Source organism: Copidosoma floridanum, unplaced genomic scaffold (genome assembly GCF_036245765.1).
Source record: "Copidosoma floridanum isolate Cflo_tuat_1 unplaced genomic scaffold, Cflo_Japanese_pri ptg000002l, whole genome shotgun sequence".
Lineage (NCBI taxonomy): Eukaryota > Metazoa > Arthropoda > Insecta > Hymenoptera > Encyrtidae > Copidosoma > Copidosoma floridanum.
Genome location: NW_028321879.1, coordinates 2,666,155 through 2,692,085, shown reverse-complemented (window position 1 = coordinate 2,692,085; position 25,931 = coordinate 2,666,155). Strand labels below are relative to the sequence as shown.

The 25,931-nt window shown below is 32.9% G+C and overlaps 1 protein-coding gene across 3 annotated transcripts in view; it reads left to right on the top strand.

Moving 5' to 3' along the window:
• Der-2 (Derlin 2) overlaps window positions 1–25,931 on the top strand; it is a 287,644-nt gene that overhangs the window by 237,097 nt on the left and 24,616 nt on the right. For all 3 annotated transcript variants that reach the window (XM_089595256.1, XM_089595261.1, XM_089595247.1), the window contains one exon: window positions 21,784–21,947. In XM_089595256.1, coding sequence (XP_089451382.1) covers window positions 21,784–21,947 — 164 coding nt within the window. The remainder of the gene's footprint in view (window positions 1–21,783; window positions 21,948–25,931) is intronic.

Here is a 25,931-nt window from a genome sequence, read left to right as displayed (position 1 = left end):
TTACCACAACACATCATACATTTTGAGTTTGACTTTTTTTTTTTTTTCAAACCAATTTCAAAAAAAAAAAAAAACATTTTCTAATTAGATTTGAACTCTCGATCTCTCGCACACTGGGCGAGCTCCTTACCCAGTCTGCTGTGAGTAAGCCCGACAATGGAAAACCAATTACTTCACTTTACCTTACAGTTCGTAACATATTTTTGATGTAATTTTTTTTATTAAATAAAATATGTTTTTTGGTACCCGTTTTTTTTTTTTAATTTGAAAATAAGCATATATAGTAAAGCAGCTTTCACATGTATTAATAAACATTTATTCACTTATCATTAATTTATTCCTTTTAAAATAAGTAAATAATTGTTTATACAATTTTCAATATTTTTTATAGTTTTTATATTTAAAAAAAAAAAAAATTTTGGGTACTGTATAAATACAAAAATTAATTTTTATTGTGTTTTCTTCTTTTACAAGATTTCGAAAGGTGGGAGGAGCGCAAATATATGCAGCAACGTTGGAAATTATTTTTCTCATACGGATCAATTTCCATACACGCTTTTACGCATACTTGACTTCTTCTTTCTTGTGTTATTAAACAAAACAAAAAAAATTATATAATTGCAGTTGGATTTGATAAGTCTAGTTCAGTATTTATAAAATCATTTAGTAAAGCAAGTGCATCGGTACACCCTTTTTTTTTAATCCATATTGTTTTTCTGACAGAAGTTTATATGATGTTAAAAAATTATATAATCTATGTATATTAATTTTTCAAAAATTTTCGCAAAGTTTGATAGTAATGATAGGTCCATAATTACTAAATTCATGCTTATCACCTCCCTTAAATATAGGTATCACATCTGCTGTTTTTAAACATATTAAGAAGTAACCCTGTCCTATACATTTGTTAAATATGATACTGAGTGGTAAGGCTAAGTATCTGCCTAGTGTTTTTATAACATTTGCATGTATTCTATCTGCACCTCCCATTTTGTTTTTAAGTGATGTTATTACCTCCAACCGCTCACCTACATTGCAAGGCTTCATAAATATTGTTAATGTACAATAGGATCCTGTTTAATATCATATTTTATCTTTGGTTCTTTAATACTCATGTCCGTTTTATTTCTAATCGTACTAAAGTGATTATTTAAACCTTCTGCTATTTTAATTTTATCAGTGATAAGATTTCTATTGTAACTTTTTATGTATTAAAAGTTTTCTATTGTAGTTTTCTAATTGCTGATCATATTCTTAATACAAGACCATACTTTTCTATTATCAAATTTAGCTAATATTCTACTTTCATACATGTTTTTTGCTTTTAGTCATAGTTTTTTTGAAGTATTATTACATTTAAAATAACGTCCAATGGTGGTACTGTCAAATTTTGTATTTATTGAAAAACAAAACAACGTTTCGGCCGTTTTTTCTATTAATATTATTATTAAAATAATATATATTTAACGGTTCGGGAATTTGACAGTACCACCATTGGACGTTATTTTAATTATCAACCAACTGTCATTGGACGTCTTATATTATTATTTGTGGACGCTGGTAAAAGCTGCATGTCCTTTATATTTAAATCGGCATCTTCACTGTGCTGCTATGGAGAATACCAGATTGCAACAACTACGAACCATCTTTACTAGTAGGAAGTTTGAATCGCTTTCAAAGGTGCTTGACTCCATACGTGAATGCTTTGGTTGGAATAGAAGTTTTAGTTTTTATAAGCTTAGGTATTCAGAAAGAAGTGAAAAGCGGTAAATTAAAGCGAAAATTTTTAATCAAATGTAGGACTTGTAATGTTTTTCTAAGACATATCACAAAATGTACCAATAAGCTTAATTTTGTTACCTTTTTTAGTTTCCGATCGAATATAAAACATGAATTAGCTATTTCTAAATCAAACAAATTAATTTTAAACAATGAAATTTCGGACTCGCACACGAAAACTAATTTTTTAAGAAATAAAATACAATTAATTAAAGAAAAAATATTAAGTGATGGCCGTCAATCTAATTTGATGAATTTATTTATTGATTATTATGAATTAAAATTGAATAGCATTTTTCGCGAATATCGTTATAAATTAGAAAAAAAGTTTATTACCCTTTTCTCACATGAAGAATCCGGGTGCGAAGGTATAAACGATACACTTCCAACTAAAAGTGTCAGTGACCCTGGCCCGGTTCGGTGCCCTGCATTTGTCAACAATGAAGGCATAAGTGTAATAAAAGAAAACTGGCTATGTAACCTTTCTAACACACCACTACCGGATTGTGTCTCAAGCATAAGAGTTGGGCGATAAATTTAATTTCGTTTTTAATGTTGATAAATGTGATTCATGTGTGTAACATTATTAATAACAATAGACACGATGTATCTACGCGTCTTTCTTTAAATGATGGAATTCTCCAAGACAATTTAAAGCGAACACAAGTATTTCTTAAAAATAATAAATACATTCTAATTACTAAAGCAGACAAAGGTAATATCACTGTTGTCATTGACAAAGAAATTTACATTAATAAAGTGGAAGAATTACTAAGTGATGATAAATATTATTTACAGCTAGAAAATAATTCTTTAAAGCAATTAATTAAAGATACAAAAAATTTTGTAAGCAAGTGGGATCAATCAGTATTTTTGATGAATGAAATGAGTTTGATAAATATCGTATTAGTTTTATAAAAAATATAGTATTATAAATAAAGTATTAAAAAAAAAATTTTTCTAAATGCTACGGATTAATAAAAATACACAAAAAAGACTCTCCTATCGGTATCATTGTCTTGACACTGAATTCACCTACTTATATTTTTTCTAAATTTCTTTCTGATTTTTTAATTAAGAATATTCCACTGGCAAAATTACACGTAAAAAATAATTATGAGTTGAAGAATAAATTAAAAGATATTATCATTTTACCTGGTTACACTCGTATTCGTCTAGATGTTGTTAGTTTGTTTACTAACACTTGTGAAACCTTTATCATAAATGCAATAAGACATTTTTGAAATTCTTGAATGGTAAACTCAACGTTTCTCTCAATGAATTTTGCACAGGTGTATCTTTGATTTTAAATTAAACTTTTTTCCATTTCAACAACAAATTTTATAAACAAATTTTTGGCTCTTCAATGGGTAGTACCTGTAGTCCAGTTCTGTGTGATCTTGTAATGCGTTTACTTGAAATTTCATGCTTAGAGAAGTTATATTTTGATGTTTCACTGTATGTGCGCTATGTGGATGATATTCTCATGATATATGTGCCTGCTGAATATATTAACTATACTGAAAACATTTTTAATAGCTATTGTCCGGAATTACACTTTACTGTTGAGACATGCAACAACAACATCATTAGTTTCTAAGATTTAAAAATTATTTTTCAACAAAATAACACAGTGCTAACGAATTGGTACCAAAAACTTACACATTTAGGCTGATACTTTAATTGTCTCTCCCACCATCCAATACAACATAAAATAGGTATCATTTACAGATAAGTAGACTTTTCCATTAAACTAGCACCACTTAATTTTCTAACGATGAATAAATAAAAAAAATTTTACTAGCCAACAAATATCTTCAAAGATTTATTGATGAATTTTCAAACAAAAAAATGAATACCTTAAAAAACATGAACATGATTGACATTTGCAATAGAAACAATAATAATTATAAAGTAATCTTATCATTACCGTGTTTTCTTTACTTGCACGGTTCTATCAAATCTTTTTATAAGAAGCATCACGTTGGTCTTGTATACAGTTTAAACAATAACTGGAATTCGATCTTTTCACTTGGAAAAAGTGTAACCGAGCCACTCGATTAAAAATAATGTCGTTTACCAAATACCATGTGCGAATTGCAACTGCTGTTATGTTGGTCAAACATCGAGAGCTTTAAAATCAAGAATGGCAGAACATAAAAGAGACATAGAGAAAAAAAAGGATACATCTGTACTATTACAATATAGCGTTGAATTTACACACAACTGTAATTTCGATAAAACAAAAATTTTAGACACAAAACAAAATTATAAAAAGCGCCTGTTTTCCGAAATGTTAAATATACATTATTTTAATAATAATATTAATAGAGAACAAGATACAGAAAAATTAAAAAATTGTTACAAGTCTCTTGTTAAGTCAATTAAGAAAGGAGGCTAACTGTATGTACATGATTTGAGGGCCCCTTTCATTTATGGTATTAAGAAAACATGATCTGTTTACGTATGTCTCACAAGGAACTGCTTGCGAGTCTTATTTGATTGTATTGTATGCGTATATTGTGTTGTTTGTGTATGTGCAGGGTATTAAAGTAACAAAACTTGAAACTCTGACTACATTACCATTTTACATCCCCTTTGTAAGAGTCAGAGGTATATTATACACTTTACTTAATTTGTGTTTATTGTATTTATGAAAATTTGTATTGTGAAGAATTTTTCATTACTCATAGATTCTCGTACCTGATGAGGGCGGGGACGTTGTCCAAATGGCCGAAACGTCGTTTTGTTTCTCAATAAGTACAAAATTTGACAGTACCACCATTGGACGTTATTTTAATTATCAACCAACTGTCATTAGACGTTTTATATCATTATTATTATTTTCCTTATATTTTTTAAATACTTATTGGACACACACACACACACATATATATATATATATATCTTTTCTTTTATTTTTGTGTAGATTTTCTTTCATTTAAATTGTTTTTTTTTAAAGTTGGCGTTATCCAGGATTTTCTGTTTTCTTCATTTTAGGTAGGATCAGTAAACGTGTTAAGCAGTTACCAACCTTTTTCATCATAGAGCCTAGAGTGATATCTATTTCTTGTTCATTATTTATACTATCAATAATATCCCACTCCACTCGATTTGCCTCTCCTAATAGTTTTTTATAATCAATAACTAGATAAATATTCTTGCTTTTGCACATAAAATTAAATCATTCAATGAGAGGGTAGTCATTAGTTATTTTTTTAATAAACGTATACATCTTATAATTTATGCTAGTTTTAATCAATATATGGATTATGCATGTTTCTTCATGTTTGTTGTTGTTCCTCGGTCTTGTTACGCTGTGTACTCCACATGTTCAGCCTTTTTCTAAGAAGTTAAATTGATATTTTGTTGATATGCTATTCTCTTTTAGTATGTTTATATTTATATCATCTATGACAAGGTGGTGCTTATCGTTTGCTCTCGTATGTAGGAGCGTATTTAAGTCATGAAAAAAATCTGTGTCATTGTAGTCAAAATATCTGTATATACACGTTATCTTTATTGTTTGTTCTCAATTCCAGATTGATACTGTTAATGCTCTAAGTTTACTATGTACTTGGGTCTCTATTGTGTGCTTGACGTTATTTTTGACATATATTATGACATTATCAGCTTTATTAATGTTACTTTCATTGGTGTAATGACTATAATGTTCAATATCTAAGAATGCTAGACTCTTAACCAGCCCCGCCTCTGTACATATCAAAATGTGTGGTTGCTGTTTGAATTTACTAATGTATTCTTCAAGTTTCAGTTTATTAGAGTGTATACTTTTAAAATTAATTAATAGCGTTTGTAAATTATCATCAGTTGTCTCATGTAAGTATTCTGAGACACTATCATAGGTTATGTCTTTTCTAGTGATTTCTTGATAATCAACACTATTCATTTTCTCATTTTTGATAAAAAAACTTAGTATCAGGTTTAAATGGATAGTTAGTTTCTTTAATTACTCTATTAAGTAGTCTCTGGTAAGAAGAGCACTTCCTAATTTTTATTTACTTTATGTCTATCATCTAGAGGAAGATCATATTTTGTATTTGCTTTACTGCACAATCTACATCGTATAGAGTTTTGCTCTGTATCACTGCACTTATTAGTTTCATGGTCATACTGCACACTTTGGCGTATTACTGCATTTATTCTTATTATGAAAGTATGTGCAGCACTTTTCGCAATGTAATAAGTTACAGTCATCAAAAATTCTACATCTTTAGCATCCAACGTATCTATTTCTCTTACTCATCAATATGGAATTTGTATTGCTATGCACTTCTACTATGATATTTGAGAATCCCTATGTATTTGGTTCATGAATGTAGTTTACCTTAATTTCTTGTTCTGTAATATTGTTTTTTGCACTAAGTCCTTTTTCAGCTCATCCTTATTTGAAATGTCAGACATATTCACTCCAATAATTGTGAGTAATGGGTTTTTAAGTTTTTTTAAATCAACTTTTGCATTTTTTAAACCAGATAACTCAGTTGTTAGGCTTTCAATCTCATTATTTGTTCCACACTTCAATATAATTCTTTCATTTTCAACTTTTTTTAAGAAATCAGCTTAAACATTTTTTTCTTTGAATTTTGATTTAACTTTATTTAATATTTAGTTAGTTTCATCTTGCTTATCACTTGTTATCACTATTTCTGTTCATTTTTCTTTAGTTTTCATATGTATTTTGTTTTGATTCATGTTTTGTATACCAATCGATCTTCCGATTGCTTGTGCATCTATAGTTATAATATTGAATCTCCTTAGATGAGAATTTAATATTTCTTATTTAATAGAAAAATTATTGTGAAATTGTGAAATTGTAAGCTTATTATGTTACGTACATTATGTGGTGAATAGATGAGTAAATAAATAAATAAGGTCACACAATGCAGTTGAGGTAAAAATATAGTACTGAACTGACACAATTATTTTAAAATAACTTGTATTGAGAAATTATGTTTCAGTTTGAACGATTTATTTATCTACAATGTATGCAAAAACAAAATTTTCGAACCCTGAAAAATTAATAGAACATAAAAAGACACGTCAAAAATTATTATACGTTTGTGATACTTGTAAAATTGTATTTACTTTAATACCAAATTTCTTTTGATATTACAAGTAGCATAATTTAGAAAAATTAATTACATTATACATTGTAACAAAAATATAAGAGGTCAACACATTTAAGCAGATGTATAAAAATTCACTGTAAATATGAAATTAAACAAATTTGTACAAAATGTGGAAAAGGATTTTCAAGGTTATAAAATTTAAAAAGACATGAAAATTAACAATTTATAAATTTATAGTATACAATTTTTTCGAAATAAATTATTATTTTGGTTCACGAAGATTTTATTTTTCTTTATTACTACAGAGTTACATTCTAAAAAAAGTTTAAGACTTCTTAAAATTATATCAAAGGCTTTTGTACAACACCCCAATTTATTGGCGCAATCAAATCAACTATGAAACGAAACGGAATTATTTCTCAAACTATTAAGTTACCCTTATGACCGATCTGGATCTCTGGACCCCTGGTTTAACCGCACATGCAATTCACCTAATATTCAGTCAATAAACGACGAAAAACTTTGTGAGGTAGACCTTTATAAGTATAGGAATATTTCTACATGCAATTATTTATAATAATACTTAAAATGATATATTGACCTATCTGGTATATTCAAACAAGCGAATTATAATATTGATAAAAAAATCAACAACAACATATGCAATATGATTGCATAACAACATGATTTTTTGTAAAAAAATTTGCAATGTGTGTACAAAAAGTATAGAATGGTATCAAAAGTTGTAACGGAACTCTGGCTTACAAAAAATTAATCCAGTAAGATTTGAAAAATAAAACTTATAAAAATCAGTAGATCTATATGAAGCCATCTTTATACGTATAAAAAGATAGTTGCTATAGCTAAGTATAAAAATTTTACGAAAAAATAAGAGTACATCGTAGTGCAATATAACCGTGCAAACGATAACTGTGAAAATAAGAAAGTAAATATTTTCAAAATTAATACGGATAATATGTTAACAAAGAGTCTGAATATAAAAAAGTTTATAGAAATTAAAATATCATAAATATGGAATACTCAGATATAAATAATTACGTTAATACAAAGTACTTAAGGAGGTGTATTGTAACATATGTAAATACTACAATTATATCTGCACCGTCTCGCAAGAAAAACAGTAAGTTAGCTTAAAGAAAGGGTGTATTGTATGAGCAGAATACAAAACGTAGTCTGAAAGAACTCATATTCAATACATATTTCAATAAGATTAAACCATTCTTAATTTATTATTTAAGCCACTATTCCAACAGTTTTAACTTCTGAAAAATACTCCAGCATATAAAATTTGGAATGCACATAAAAATTATTTTTTAGAAGATGTATTAAGTAGTAAAAAATACAGTGTACCCGTTTAATTAAAAAAAAATTTTTAGCCGGAGAAAAAAATACAGCAAAGCATTAATTTAGCTATACATTTTAATAATACTACAGATATAACTAATGACAAAAAGTATACTATGTAAAGCAAAATTTTGAAATTTTTATCTCCGAAATTCGCTAATTAACATTTGAAAATAAATTTTAAAATTTTTAATCCATAGCCTCGGTGCTGTAAGTAAGATTTTTTGTGTAGAACTTCAATTATTAATTTTGTTTTTATGAAAAAAATTTTTTTCTAGAGCATAGACTGACATTTCCTTGATATTTCATCTAAAGAAAATAAAAAAGCTATTAAAAAAATTAGATAACTGTTAAAATAAGACTACATTAAAAATGCATTTTTAAAACTAATACCAGTTCATCAAGAAAACAAATAAATGGACTGCGTACATAAAAATATCGGATGGTTGTCGAAATTTAAACTTGTTGGAGCACTACAGCGCCGTTCTAGAGGTCATAGTTTCAATTTCACATAAATACAGATTTTTTTCAAAAACTATTTTCATTAAAAAAAGTTTCTATAAAAACCCCGGCTGTTCCGGGGCGGGTTTTTCTACGGAATTTTCCTTCAGAGTGATTTCAGGGCTTTTTGTTGTCCCACAAGTTTTTGGCTTGGGTTAATACAAAACAGTGTTAGGGCTGTAGGTAGAGATAAGCAGATCTAATACCAGGCACCAGGCAGGAATTACTGGTCTTACCAGAGAGGAGTGGTCACTGAAACATGGGCTTCTCTGAGGATGCTGAATAATGTTGATCCAATCCTCTGATAGAGAGCGTCAACTGAATCCGCGAAGAGTGGATGGCCCAACGTACGAAATATTTTCCGGGGAAGAGCTATACAGTAGCGAGGGTACCTAATGCACCATTGGTACGTGTATTCGTATGACACGATACTAATACATATTTAAACTTTAGTTGTACTTCGTTACATAACAATATAAACTGTGAGAGTATTACTCTATTAGGCAGCTTGTTTTCATAAGTCTCCTTACTAAGTCCCAGTGAACCACAAAAAAAAAAGAATTTCCTGCTTTGAATAAGATTCATAACATTGCAAGTATTTAAAAATTTGTACAATAAATAACCACAAACATATATTGTATTACATACATATAATTTAAAAAGCCTGACTGTCTCCTACTAGATCCTGATTTATACGTGTCAAAAAACACTCTTCCAGTAAATATGTAAATCTTTTTTTACAAAAAATGAATCTACGAAAGTATGTTAGTAATAATATAACATTAACTTTATAAGTAATTCTAATTCAGTAAAACGTCATAACTATTATTGATTTAAAAAAATTCATTTTCTAAAAAACCGTGTAATTCAAAGATGAGAATACATAATGACATTTATTATTGTCAATTAGTGAATTATCTATTAATACTATTACACAGATCGTATTTTTTTTTGTTTTATTATTGGTTGATGGTATATTATGTAACAGTAATAAATGATGGTGAAAAATTGCTTTCTCAATAATATTTTCAATATCACAATTATTATTATTTTTTTTTATTTAGACAACGAAAGTCTGTGTTATACTTCCAGGTACACAAAGGGTCACTAGTCAAGGCATTTTAAACTTTAGAAAGGCATAAGGAAATGGGTAAGAGGCCACCCATTATCAAAAGGGGATAGTTAAAATACAGCAATTTTGCTGCGAGAAGATCGCCCACACCCTTTACGAGAAGCATGTCACAGTGGACAAGCAAACGTAAAAATTCACACAGGTTTTTACTCGAAAAAGTCGCACTGGTCATGAATCGAACCATGATCACCCGTGCCCACCGCAGTAGCCAAAAAAGCCACTGTAAGCTCTATAGAACTACATATTGATCGTAAAAGAGTAAACGTTTTTGAAGTATAATCGTAATTATTTAACTTCATCACCCAGTAAGAACTGGATATTTGCAGATTTGGGTCTCACACTCTCTGACAGACTGTGAGCCTAGCAGACTGTTCCACTGATTGTTTCATTGAAAGGAGGAAACGAGAGAAAGTTGCATAGAAGAATCGTGTTAACGTAGCTATTTTTCTGTAGTTTCTTCCAGTACTGGGTGACTTCAATAACTGGATTATTGACCAACTAGCAGTCCCCCGTCTCGGCTTCGCCCGAGACTTACTAAATAAAACACCGTAGTGTGTTGACATGTAATGTGAAACATTTTCAGTTAGAAATTTTACACATATTCCTGATACATCTCAGAACAAAAATCTTCTTATTAAAAAAATATTTTTTCGGAATCCATATAGTTTATTTCGTCAAATAATGAGGTGTACAAATTCAAAAAAATAATTATGCTGAAAAGTACCGTGAGTTTTTTATGCCATAAAATAATCAGTGGCTATAAGAAGCCGTTAATTAGCAGTTTCTCCCGTGTAATTCACGAAAACGGCTATTTTTTAAAGCTGTCACGATTTGAAACCCCCAAAAAAATTATACTAAAAAAAATTTTTTTTCTCATATCTCACAACTTTATTACCAGAGCAACAAAGTCCTGAACCTAAGACCCTACATTTTTATTGCCACAAAAACACAAATACATTTTCTACTCATTAAAAAATCAGAAGTAGGATCTTCAAGGATTTCAGAGATTGCTGTGAGAATTCAATGAAAAACTGATCTCTCACGTAATGGACTTTTTAGTTGTCGATTTCGACGCTGCTGTTTCAATCTCGATAAATTTTTTGTGTCAGTTTCTTGACGCCTAAGTTAAATTGTACTTATTAGATACACTTAAAGTTTTTCTTCCAATTCACCTTCTTGCGACTTTTGGCATGCTTAAAATTTTTGTGACCCCTAAAAGCTGTTTTCTGTCAACTTTGTTAAGTTCTAATATATTTGTTGGCAAGGTAGTTAGACGTCCGATGGCCCTAAAAAAGACCGGTGAGCTTCTTTAGTTAACTCTTTCTTGACTGCAGTTAACAGCGATTGTGACTGCCTGGATACCTCAGGGTGATCTTTTCTGGCTTGCTGTTGAAGACCCATACTGATTGGGAGAAAAATTACAAAGCCCGAAGCTTTGGGGCTAGTTGTAGTGCTCTTTTCCTACGTATCCCGGTATAACGTTAAAGACGTTGGTGTCTAAAGCATCTTTTTTATTTGCAGATTCAGTTGTTTTGGTGATCTTAGATGGGGAGATTGGTTGGTGATATTAGTCCAGTGGAGGCTGTCCCGTTGGCTCAAGTTTTTTTTCCTTCATAGCTGTTATAGGTTTGCCGAACGCAGACCTTGGAGAAGATCATTGATTTCTGGTTGAATGCTTAGAGTCGAGAGGGTAAAACAGGGTCGTCGGTCACCGGGTTTTCCAGCCTTGCGAAGAACAACTCCGCAGGTGACGTCTGCTAGTGAATGGCTGAGTTGGTTTAATAGTGCCCGTCTTTAGTTAAAATAGTCTTTTAGTCGACGAATCGCTTCCGGAAATGGTAATAAAAATGTATTTGTTGGCAAGGTAGTTTACACTTAGGTGGATCCTACAAAGAACCGATGAAATTGATGGTTAAGTAGGGAACGTAAATACTTATAATGGTCCTAAAAAGCGCCAGTGGTAAAACTTCCAGGCTATTCTTTTTTATTATTCCTGATGATAAAGAGCTGGCTAAGGGTTGCTTGATTCTTACCCTGGGAGTCTCGATGTACGGAGACTGTGATGGAGGGAGGTACGCCGCTGACCAAAGAATATCTCGTCTCGGGTCATTCCCTGGATAACCAACCGCTCATCGTTAGATGGGAACATGTTGGTAAACGCGTTGGGGACGCGACGACCAAGAAGGTAGCCGTTGTGGCTGCCCGTGACCCTCAGAGCTGTTTTCCCTTGCTTACATTTGCAGCCACAAATTCTCTAACTGCACCATGTGGGATGGTGGGACTGCCACACAACTCTCAAGAGTTGGTGCAGATTGTGCTCTGGCTAGATTTGTCTCCTGATATTGTGGCAGAGACGGCATCGGTTGGAATTAATTTTGTTTTTTTGGTCGCACTCGTCGAGATTCAGGGTGGACACCTAGGTACCTTTCCCCTGAGAGAAGAATGCCGTCCGTAACCGCGTTACCCAGCAGCAAGACTATTATCAGCATTCCGTATACAGCTCGTTGAACTGCCGAAGCTCGACTACGACACTATCGAGACGTTCGGGCCTATTATAACCACACTTATTTAATTATGTTGCAGGTAGCTTCGATTTTATGTCGACGCCACCTAGCGGATTTTACTGAACTATAGTGAAAAGCTGGCGTATTTTTGCAAAACTTTGAGCTCATTTATTGCTATTGTTATTAAATGCTTAAGATAAAAACTATACTAAAACCATCTAGGAAGTATCATGAATCAGTGTGCAAAATTTCAACAAAATCGGTTCAGTAGTTTTCGCGGTTAGCGATTACAACGGTTTTAGCGCTTCTGCTTTATATATTAGTAAGATATTAACTGTTGGTTCAAATAATTTAAACTTCTTTGACTATTGATTTTGTATTAATTTACTTCAGATAGCTCGTACAAAAAAAAAACACAGAAAAAAAAAAACATCAAATCACTCTTGAAAAAGTTACTTTAGATCTATTAATAAATTTCTGCACTCGATGAGCGGCAGCGGGCTACCAACTTAAACTCCGGGCAATAAAATGCACCTTGCTTGAAGCTTCAGTTAAAACTCCTTTGTCTTACATGCTATGAGGCCAATACTTGCTGACTTCATATCTTTAGGCTCGGCGGCTTGCTTCGGTTGTCACTTGACGCTTCCAAGAGCTGCGAAGTACACAGTCAGCTTTGTTTGGTGGCTCTTCTCGTTAAGTATGACTTTTTTAAGTCAAAATTTTAAAGTCTCAGAATTTTGTCATTGAGGGAATAAATAGAACATAAAATAGAATGAAATAAAAAATTTGTTTATGTATTTAAGTCTTTACTTAACAGCCTCTGATAATTTCTGTTAGAAAATTGAGAAAATAAAAAAACTTTAAACTTAGCCCTTAAGGACACACACTCGTTCCATTTCTAGGTTTCATTTTAATCTCAGCTCTACACCATCATTTTCCATAAAATCAAGCTCCTCTTGCGTCTGGTTGCTAAAAACACTTACTTTACTGCCTCCGCTAACGTTTCTGTCTAAGCTTGAGAGTTTGAATCTCTATTTTTGATCTAAGAATTAAGGCCATGAAACATTTAATAGACCGAGTTGGCCATGAGACACATCTTTATGGACCCCAAGAATCCGTGGGGCCTGCGACAGTTACTCGGGCTTTCACTGGATTGAACTGTCAGCAGATTTCTTCAAATAGACTGGGGTACTTGTTTTCGTTCGACGTTCTTCATTTTAGAGTTTTCTTTCTAACATATTGACCGGCGGAAGTCAACGCTTTTTTTTTTTTTTAAACAAATATCTGTCAACGGGTTGAAAACCAACGCAACAACTCGTTCCGTTGTCAAAAATAGGTGCTACGAGCTCGGGCTGGCCAAAAGTCACCACTTCCTCTTACTCTTATTAGTGGAAACTTCCCTGGCATTGTGTAAAGAGTGTTAAAGTGGTGTTCTTCTATAGTGAATGTCTGTGTAGGCACTGAACAAGTACTCCGGGAAGACAGACAATGGGCACACTAACCCATGATCGGAGTACAAGACCTGTCATTATATAGTGATGTAAACAATAAACTGAAAAGTGCCACCATGCAAACTCATCATCTGGCTTCATCTGCCGCTAACTCCCCTACGTCGACTTATATGTGTATATATATATATTCACCGAGGACAGTTTCAGAAGGAGAGGCTGTTTAGTGACGACTTGCATAAATAAATAAATAAATTTTTATTTCATTCTATGTTAAACTATATTTATTTTAAAAAAGTCGTACTTAACGTAAGTCGTTACCAAACAAAGGGGGGTTATGAAAAAATGAGTTAAGGGTCTGTGAAGGGTTTTAGGAAAAACTGCAATATGTCAAAATGAGGGAGAAAATGACGGGTTTATACCTCATTTTGTGGGGGGGGGCAGTGGAGAGGGGGTGGTGGGGGGTTAAAAGGGGTGTGTGGAAGGAGGGTTGTGTGGAATGCCCCACCGAGATAACTATTTAATATACGAGAATGTGTGTGTGTGTGTGTGTGTGTGTGTGTGTGTGCACGTGTGCGCGTGTTGCAATAGGTTTTATAAATACTACTATGAATGTTTAAGATTTTTGCCAATAATTTTTTACTTGTAAGGTTAAAATGATTTAACAAAAAAGAAGGCAAAAAGTAAAAGTTTTTTCTTTATTACTTTTCAAAGTGTTCACTTTACTATGATCCTTTTTTTACCTTAGTTCAGGTTGTTTTAACATATATACATTTACCAAGGACGGTGATAGTTTCAAGAGGGGGAGGCTGTTAAGTAAAGACTTAAATACATAAATAAATTTCTTATTTTATTCTATTTTATATTATATTTATTCCCTTAATGACAAAATTCTGAGACTTTAAAATTTTGACTTGAAAGAGTCATACTTAACGAAAATCGCCACCTAACAAAGCTGACTGTGTACTTCGCGGCTCTTGGAAGCGTCAAGTGACAACCGAAGCAAGCCGCCGAGCCTAAAGATATGAAGCCAGCAAGTATCGGCCTTATAGCATGTAATGCCACCCCAGCAAATTGTGCCCCAGAATTCCCAGAACTTCTCCTATCTGAAGAGTGTAGCTTCATCTAGCACATGGAAAGTGCCTAATATGTAGACACTGGCAAAAACTCCCGCCCGAAGGTTGCACGGTCATTACACTTACACCAAACTAACACAGGCACACTTATGAGATGTTTCTGGTAGCATTTGGCAGGATATTATTGTGGTTGGTGTGGAGCGCCTTGGCAGTGGGTAATGTTAGACGATGAGGCTAAAGTAATGCCGCGTAAACGCATTTGATGTACCCGTATGTCTTGTAAACAAAAAAGACTTGGTGGGATGACTAATCTAAGCTAACTATGACTGAAGAGGCTACATAATGGCACCTCTCAGTGCATTATTTACGTCAGTCTATTTACTTATTTCTGCTTGAAGCTGTTTTACTGTTCTGCATTAACCCAGGCCCAAAGGCCTGTAGGGCAAGGAACGTAGAGTTCTTAGAAACTTTCTCCGATGAAAAATACTATTACAAAAAATTTGCATTCACCGAGAATAGAACCCATGATCCTAAGAATGGAATGCATTCCATACTAAACATGCTTACTACTGGAATAAAGCTGCTTTTCTGAGCAATAATTGCTATTTATTGTCTCATTATTACACCACTTATCGTGTACACACTCAATCTATGTAAATTAATAAGTTACACATGTGACTTCACCCTTATTTTGCATTATACTAGTAAAAAAATGAATTGTTAGTTGCTGATAAGTTTCTCAAGGGCTTTCGTAGTATTTTTTTTTTTTTTTTTTTTATTTATTTATTAGTTTTCAGCCATTATTTAGGCCTAGAAAACGGACTCTCATACATATCTGTGTAATAATTACAATTACAATATTATTTTTTACAAAATCATATTCAGATTACAAAAACTACATTGTTACACTTAATCCTATTCTCCATACTTTTTTATTACATCTCTTTTAGTATTAATAACACTTAACTCTATAAGCTTTGGTAACTTTTACATCTCATATTGACATGCACACGCATAACCTTATGTTCTTATGCTCATAGTTAGACTTATTCCTGAACCTACCCCTTATACTTATATGACATATCATACACTTTTGCTCGCCGCCTTTCGATGCTTACATACTTGATTTTATTCATCTTTCTCCCCCCCTCCTCCCTCTTTACCCCTCTTTTCTGAATCGAACGCTTTAGTTATTGCTTTTAAAATCTTAAACGCCGCATTGTTTATATTTTCATTTAATAGCCAGTATATTTTTTCTTGCAAATTCATATCTTTAGGTACCTCTTCTACGTTTAAGTTTTCGCATTTTTCCAACATATGTTCCCAATTTCCCTCCCCTTTCTGACATAATACACAAGCTTTCTCCTCTTCTTTTAACCAATACTTATTCCCTGTTTCTAGATTGCCACATCGTGCCCTTGTAATTACACTAATACATGTTTGTTTTTGGTATCTCTTTAAATATAACGGTAATCCCACCGGCTCAACTTTTTTATAGAACTTATTGTACTTGGAAGCATATATTTTACTGTCAATCATCTGCATTTCGATATCCTTTTGTCTTTGAAATACTATCCTATTGACATTCTCCCCTTTATCTCTTAATCTTTCTATCTCCACCCCACTTAGTCCCAAGCTATTCAAGAACTGTTCCCTTTCCATACTCGTTTTTAATTTTGTATCCTTTTTCAACCCCTCTACCAGGCACGATTTTGTAAGTCTGTCTTCACTCTGATTGAAAATCTTTTCTTCATAATTTAAAGCTCTCATGCTCCACTGCAAACCCAATGAATTCCTGTCCAGTTCCCTCATTATTATGTACCTTGGAGTGCAGAAGTCTAGTTTAAGAACCCACCTAAAATAGTCCATCTGTACCTTTTCTAATTCTTTTGCCCCTTTCCATCCAAAAATTTCTGCCCCGTAACTCATAGTACTCTTTACTAAATATTCATAAAGCATTGCCCTTCTCCCAAAATCCTCCTTGCATTTTCTTTCCCCCAAACTCCATGTTCTCTTTGCAGCCACCATCCCTTTTCTTTTTAATTCATTTATATGATCTTTATAATTTCCTGCTCTATTAAAGTTAAACCCCAGGTACTTAAACTTTTTTACTTCTTCCAGTTCCCCTTTGTCCCATTTCCACACTTCTTTCTTGCCATTATTAGCTTTATTAAATACTAGTATTTTTGATTTTTCCTCGCTTACAATCAGCTTCCTTTTCTTTGCGAACCTTTTCAATGTACCCATCATGTCAATCATAGCCTCTCTGTTAGTTGCAAGTAATACCTTATCATCTGCGTACGCTAATGACCATATTCTATTCCTCCCAATCGTTACACCCCCCACGTTCCTATCCCTGAAATCATCTTCCAAATCCGCAATGTATATACAAAATAAAATAGGACTCAATAAACACCCCTGTCTTAAACCTTTTGTCACCCAGAATTCGTCCGTTAGTTCTTCCCCTACTCTGATCCTGACCTTCGTTTCTTCATACAGGTTTTTTATTCGGCTGACTATATACTTGCTAATCCCTTTTTTTTCCATGATTTCCCACAGTTTATCCCTATCTACAGTGTCAAAGGCTGCTTTGTAATCAACGAACAGGGCGTATACTTTTCCTTTACCCTCTTTGGCTTTCTGTATCACATAATTTAAAATAAATATATTGTCAATAGTCGACCTACCTTTTCTAAATCCAGCCTGTCCATCCGGTAAAATCCCTTTTTCATTTATTTCCCTCTCCAATCTTCCCCTCAACACCTCAGTATACACCTTGTATGCAGTCGGCAAAAGCGAAATTCCTCTGTAGTTTTCCGGTTTGTCTTTGTCTCCTTTCTTAAACAGGGGTACAATAATCGCCGTCTTCCAATCTTCCGGTATTTCGTCCCCCTCCCATACCTTAAATAAAACTGCACACAAAGCGTCCCTCACCTCTTTACCCGCATGTACCCAGGCTTCATTTGGGATCTTGTCTATTCCTGCCGCCTTCTTTTTTTTCAGCTTCCCTATTGCTTTATTAATTTCCATTTCATTGATACCCACTACTTCGTTCTCATTGTCCATTAAAATATCCTTAACCCCCAAAACCCTTTTTTCTTCACCCTCTAACAGTACTCTAAAGTGACTTTTCCACCCTTCCAAGCTTATATTATTTTCTACGACCTCTCTTTTATTCCTGAATTTATTTAAGAACTTCCATACTTCACTTACATTTTTAATGCTTCTCAGCTCCAATTCTTCCCGTTCTCTATCTTCCTTTTCTTTTCCAATGCATAGATTTCTCCACTCTTTTCTTATATTTAAGTAACTGTCCTTATTGTTTTCCCCTCTCCTCCATGCAATCAAGGCTTTTTTGACCTCTCTTTTCTTTTTTCCACACTCTCTGTCCCACCAACGTTTCTCCCCTAATCTCTTATTTTTTATCCTCATTTCTTTTTTAATCATAGCTCCACACACTTTGTCTTTTATTAACTCCCAAATATCTTTAGCCTTTAAATCTATCCCAGCAGTGTTTTCGAATTTTTCTGTATTCTTTTTATATTCCAATATACTTTTATCATTCCACAAATAAATATTTTTCTTTACTTCCTCTCGTTTGCGAACCTTCTTTGTCTCTATAATATTACCCACCAAATTTAACCTGAGTGGCAAGTGATCAGAATCTATTCTACTCTCTATCCAAAACTTTTCTATTTCATCAGTCCAGAAACACCCTACCAACACGTAGTCAATGACGGAGTTGCCCCTTGCTCCTATATAAGTGTATTCTCCCTCTTCGTCACCCTCCCATTTCCCGTTCAACAGATACCATCCCTTGTTGTTTATTAAATCTACTAACTTATGCCCTTCTCTGCTAATTACTTTATCTTTGCTTTTTCTACCTGTGTCGTCTCCATCATCCTTCCCCCCTGCCCCCGCATCTAAGTCGCCTATTCTAATATTAAAATCCCCTCCAATTATTAAATTTTCATCTAAAAAATCCGTGCTTTCTAGTGCCTCAATAAGCTCAGCCAAATTACCCGTATTGTAAACTGAAAGAATATTAATATTTTTCTTCCCATTTATTATTGTAGACTTCACCAGCCCCTCTTTTACAATCTCCACAATTTTGCTTCCTGCACTTAAACACCTATTCCTTACTCCAATTAAGAAACCCCCTTTAGCCCTCCCTTTTTTCTTTTCTCTGATAGCATGAACTGCTTCCCATGTAAACTCTGCAGAGAGCCTATGTTTTACTATTTCCCAGTCCTTCTTTTCCAACCAAGTTTCGGACAGACTCACAAAATCGGCCCCCTCTATAAAGTTCCAGAAGTCTTTATCTTTATTATGAAAACCGGCAATATTCCAGAACAATACCGAATTTAAATCAACACAGCCTCTATCCCCTACACTAATCTTACATCCGCTTCCCCGCCTCTGCCCTACTCTAAAAAATTCTTATTTTTATTTTTATTTAGATTTAAAATCGTTTTATCGCTAGAAAGCTCAGAGCCTCGTTGATCAGTCAATTTATTATTCTTATTGAGATCCCGTGCCTCTCTATTGTTAACCTCCAATCCGCTACTTTCAACTATCTCAATGTTCGGCGCGTTTACAGAATGATTTTTCTCTCCTGGTCTGCTGTGCGCTTTCGCTTTATCACCTCCTTCCCCCTGTGTAACACCAATATTATTGATATTTTCAGCATTTGTGGCTTCTGACTTTACAACCTCCTCCCACCTGTTCCATACCCCCCCAACAAGTACCCTACCCTGCCCCACTTTTACTTCCCAGCCTTTGTCTTTTTTATCTTTTGCCCATTTTACAATCATTTCCTGTTTCTTTCTGTCGTCGTATGACATATCATTTTCTATGTATATACTAGTTCCCTTTAAGCTGGACTTATTTTTCATAACAATCATTTTCTCTTCCACACTGTCAAGCTTAACAACAATAACTGAACCACTCATACGTACACTCACAACTTTTTGTACACGTCCATTCGTTACTTTTGACAAAAAATTTTCTACCCCGCTTTTTACATCATGCCCCAACCCCGCTGCCCCTTTAACAATAATATTATTTCTTCTATCTGCCCGTTCCCTTTCGTATACAAGTTTTTTCATTTTAAATACCTCTCTATCAGACAAGCTGACGCCACTCATACCCGTTGTTATGCTCCACGTTGAACCACCTTTGTAGCTGCCCCCGCATGACTGCAAACCCGCCGACCGCTTCATGCTCGAACCGTTCGACGTGCCATCTTCGCTGTTTGCCACTTCGATGTTCTCCCAATGTTCTATCCTCTTCTCACAGTCCTCCAGCCGCTTGTTTACCTGTATCTCCAGCTCTTTTAGATCAATTATTGCTCTCTCTATCTTTATCCTCTCTTGTCGTACTTTGTCCAGCTCCTCTCTGCATGCATCTCTTACTTTCTCGCTCTCCAATCTCACGGCGCGGCACAAACATGCCTCCTCTCTCCAATCAAACTCGAAATCCACGTTCTTTGCTCTTCTATCCGTTGTGACTTGGTTATCGAGAGTAGACTGCCTTAACACGCTTTTCCCCGCCATTTTCTCTGTACCAGACTGTCTTATCGTTACCTTTGCCTCCTTTTTTTCAGAGTTCTTCAGTTCTGTTAGCCCTTTGTTTCTCGTATTGCGGGTCTCAAGAGCACTCTCTCCCTGTTTGCCGCTCATTTTTCACAGTACAATGTGCAGACTCACACCAGCGCCGCGTGCACCTTTCTAACCTCCAATTACCTATATTACTTTGAGCGACACTTTTTGCAGATCCTTGGACCCTTCTCGCCTCCTTTCTACAAATTACACTTCGCCGGTCTCCCTTTTATAGTCTCCAACTCAGTAAGTTATCTTTTAGTTTCAGCAACCACAAAAACCCCGGCCCTTAGCACGGACACTGTAGACGTGACGTCCGTACGCTAAGGCGGTCCACACGCGAGTCAAGGGCTTTCGTAGTATTAATTTATTAATAGTTCACTTTAAATTTACATAAAGATACAGTTACTTTTTAATTATAAATCGTGAAACCCCCTCACGGATTTTTAACTAAGTGAGTTAGAGTTTTATGATTATGTGATGATGTATGTACTGTAGTTGAAGGTTCTTGATCTTTGAACATACGTCATAAACCATTTCTTTTAGTTTTTCATTCATTTAAATGATATATTTAAGCTGAAAAAATCTGCGGTTTATGATTAAATAATTGCTGCATCACTTTTAATCAAGCTTTCGTTGAATCACTTTTGAAATCTGATGTAAGTAAACTTTTATTGATTTTGTCATTGTACAGTGTGTATCATCTTTGTCATCATGTGTGTTTCAAAATAACAATTTGCGTATTTTTTTCTGGGCTTAATAAATGAGTACGCAATAACAGCGTGGCAGCTCGATTAGTGTCACAACACTGTAAGAATTTTTTGAACTTTTTATTCATACTACAGTAGTATTATGCTATGGGCCTATAAAATTTTATCCCCACCTGTCTTGAAGCTGGATTAAAAATGATTTTAATCCAGAATTTAAATTTCTGTTTTGCAACCACAACCTTAACGCTTATGCGCATCTTCATATGTTTGTAGAACTTGAAATAAAATCAGATAAATCTAGTCAGTTATTTTACCATGTATTCCGTGATTCCATAAGAGTGCAAGTCTTATTTTCTATTTTTTAGAAGTTCTTAAGTGGTTGAAAACTTGTGAATGCGTAAAATTGAATTTTAATAAAAATTTTGACAGCATTTAATATTTATTTGTAAATCTATTTTAGCAAAGCAGGCATTTAAAATCCTTAAAATAAAACACAAATATAAAAAAAATGAGAGAAGTTTAATTTAGTAGTAATGATATTCGAACAAATCATTTTAATTATTTTCTCATTGCAGGCACCTTATTTACCCTGGGTACTTCTTGGATTTTCTGTATTACTTGGAAATGCTGTATGGGTAGATTTAATTGGAATGGCTGTAGGTCATATGTACTATTTTGCAGAAGATGTTTTTCCACGCCAAATTGGTGGATTTCGACTGCTGCGAACACCACAAATACTGTGAGTTTAAATATAATAGCTGTTATATAAAAATAATGCTTGTTTAAATACAAAATGATCAAGATATAAAATAAACTTTGTGTCACTAAAGTCATAATGGTGATCAAGTGATCAAGATTACCCCCAAGGATTTTAGAGAAAAACTTGTCAAAGTACAGTTGATGTACGAGATCGTAATGTATAGGGTGAAAAAAATCGATGATTTCTCTACTAAAAGCTTCCATGATTATAAAAACATAATATTCAATGTAAACTAAAATTAGTTGAAATTTTTTTATAAGTACACAAAAAATAACGATATTTTTTTAAACAAACCATAAATAATAAAATAAACTTTTTTTTATCTCATATTTACCTCAGTGACAAAAACAAAATAATGTCTTTGTGTGGGAATAAATTTTTTTTAGGCCTATAGAGAAACTAAATTTCTGTAACAATGAAAAGTCATATATTATATGCCAATTCTTTAGTTAATTTTTTTTTTTTTTTTTTTTCTCACTGAGTACTATGCTTGAATTTATTTCAACGGTTTTGTCTGAACCAAATGAGTGTCCTATTTGAGCGCATATAAGCTGCCAACGATTTTTGATATAAATAGTAAATTTAGCATTTTTTTTCAACTTGCATGTACTCTGAAAGTTATAATACTATTAATAAAGATAAACACGCAAACAGCTTCCAGTTGGCTTTTTTTTACTATTAAAATCATAAATCTTGAGACAGGATAAAAAATCAGTAAAGTTTTGTCGTCTTTCAGATAATTAGACTATACTCGTATGTACAGAAAAACTGTAGCCAAGGGCGTTTAGTCGTTATAAAAAGTTATAATTTATTATAAGCAATGGTAAAATAACTAAAAAAAAAATGAAAATCTTCTCCAAATTTTTGTTTTCTTAATACAGTTTTCCTAAAATTAACCGTTGAGGATTTTAAGGCTTTTAATTACGATCCTAACATTAGTTCTTGTGAATCTAAAATGGCTGATCTAGTATAGTGGACAAATATCAAAAATTTTACATCAAGTTCATTTTAACTATGATAGTTGTCATTATGCAAGTTACTTATACTTAATTTAAGGTGAGACTCATATTTTACGAAACAGCCGATTAAATATAAACGAAAATTTTATGGATTAAAAAAATTTAAATTAATATTTTATATTAATAAACGTGCGTAATTAGTTATTTTCACATCCTATTGTCTCCGATACAGGCATATATGGTCTAGGCTAGAACTTGCGTGAAAGAAGTTGCATGTATGAAATTCAAAATTGTCGATCCAATTTTTGGGACAAACATGTCTAAATAAATGTATAATAAGATTGCAACACCAGTAATAATTGTTATTTAATTACTTATAGCAAATTACAAGAACTAACCTTAGAATCGTAATCATCGACCCCAAAAACTACTCTATGGTAAATTTTAAAATAATTATATGGGAAATAGAGATTTTATAACGAGTTTTATTTTTTCTGGTAATTTTTACAATATTTATAATAAATTATAATTGTTTATAACAATGTTATTTCATTGAATATAGTTTTTCTATGTATCTAGTATTAATTATCTGTAAGATAAAAAAAAGCATAGTGATATATCCATCCTATCTCGGAGATTTAATATTTCAATACAAAAAAAGCACACACGCCAAATGTGGGGCTGTAGGGGTAAGATGAAACAAGGTGTGCAGTTTTTTAAAAACTTTCAAGAACAAATAGTCATTTAGTGTTGATTTAAAAGTAAAGAATAGTGCTCAATAACATAGTATGAGCAATAAGTGTGAATGAGTGCATTAAAAGGAAATAAGCTAAGTCCGCAGAAAGTCATGTTAAAAATGTCGATCCCAGAAGTTAGGTGAGAATGACAGCAGCAGGGGCGAAAAAATGTCTCTTCAGACCAACGTTGGCAAGAAAGAACAAGAAAAGGAAAAAACTAAGAGAAGAAGAGACTAGCCGAAGAAAGGAAAAGATAGAAAGTTGACAGAACAGCACATATGATGAAAAATTTTATAAAAAGAGACATTATCAAGTTTGAAATCAGCTTTACTAGAAATAAAAACAAAGTTTTGCATTCGATAGTGAAAGAAAAGTGAGGAAATATAACGGATAAGTAGAAGAATGAAGAGCTTGAAGACTGTAAGAAAGAACCAAGAACGTTACAAGGTAGAGAAAGCAAGCTAGAAGAATGTGTCTTTAAAGAAGTGTTTTGACTGGTGAATTTGACATTGGAAAACTATAAAGAGTAATCTAAATGTATCGAAGCGGAAAAGGTGATTCACTTAGACAAAAGCAAGGATGGGGATGAAATAAATAAACTTGTCAGCAAATTGTTCAAAGAAAGAATTAAAAAGTTAGAGAGGACAATACTGGAGTTACTCTACTATAAGGAGAAAGGGGATATAGAAACGGCCATGAAGGAAGTAAAACTATCGATAGAAGTAATAAAAAAAAAGCTGGTAAAAAAAGTATCATAAATATGCTAAGGAAAAAGAGAGCTCAAGGCTTTCAGTGGTAGTGCATATGTAAGAATTGGTAACCAAGATAGCAGAACTTTGAATAAGTTTAGAAAAGCAGAAGGATGGATAGCAATGCTATGGAACGATGATCGTATCGAAAAAGATGGAGAAGACTGATCTAAAACAGAAAGAAAAAAAAAAAAAAAAAAAAAAAGCATTTAGAAAAGCCATTTCTGAATGGGAACTTTAATAAATACGTTATACAGTGAGCAGTACATATTAATTCAAAGTAGTGATGATAAACAAGGTTAAGTATAAGATAGAAGACAGGTAAAGTAAAAAAAATAATGTGCTTGTCAGATGGTTTCGAACAGTTGGAAATGAAATAGAAAATAAAATCATAAATATACCAGGCACTTATTTGTAGAGACAAACAAAAATTAAAATCACGAGATGTATGGCAGGAGAATGGCTACAAGTGATAAAAAGTTTTCAATACAAATAAAAACAAGCGAAAAAAAAATATTGCTCGCAAGGATCTGCCATTTATTTGAGCAATGGTTACATGGATGAAAAAAAATAAACTAAAATATAAATAAGCAGAATAAGTAAGGTGGCAGAAAATTGCATAAGAAAAAGTGAAAATTGTGTATCAAAAAATCACTGTGAATGGCCAGTGGTTTTCTTGGACAAAGACGGAGGGCAAGCGTTTATGGCAGGTCCAGTGGCTGAAGGATTTAATTTAAATAAGAAAATATTTTTAATAAAAAATATGAACGAGTTCAAATTGTTGTTAACAATTTAAATTTTAAAATCTATTTTTCACAATCCTAACCAGTTTTCTAACCTTTCTACATATATTCGTCGTATTTTACATTAAATTTTCTACGAAAAACAGTAAAAGTTCATCGATAGAAGAAATAAATTAATTTTTGCAGTGCGGCACGTCAGAGAAAAGATTTTTTGCTGATTAAGGAGGCTCCCTCGCGACAGTTCCTGAACCAAGATCAAATGACTTTAATAGTTAAAAATCTACTGAATCCAATGAAATAATTATTTATATCGCTCACCCTGTGAAATTTCGAGATATTATTAATTTAATGTAGCACTTTCTAACACGTATTCTTATGGTGGAGCTCACACACGCAATGAAAACAACTTAAAAACTCGAATAAATCAACAGTTCCCGTAAGAAGAGCGCAAACGTTAGAAAAAACCTCCTCTTTCAAATGACGCCTAGCAAAGTAAGTGTTACCCTGAAAAATTTCGAGATATTCTATTAAAAATTGATCAAGTCATTGTATTTCCACAGGTTAGTCTGTATTTCCTTGTGCCAGTGATGCCAACTACACCTGAGTTTGTGAACAAATTTGAGACCTAAAATAAGTAAACAATTATCATTCCTTTTAAAAATACATTGATTTACTTAATACGGCTCGTCTCATCACGCTCTAGATACACTTCACGCCTGATTCTCTTGCCTTAAATAGTTTTTTTTGAAGTGAAAACTTTTTATGGCGCGTTGGG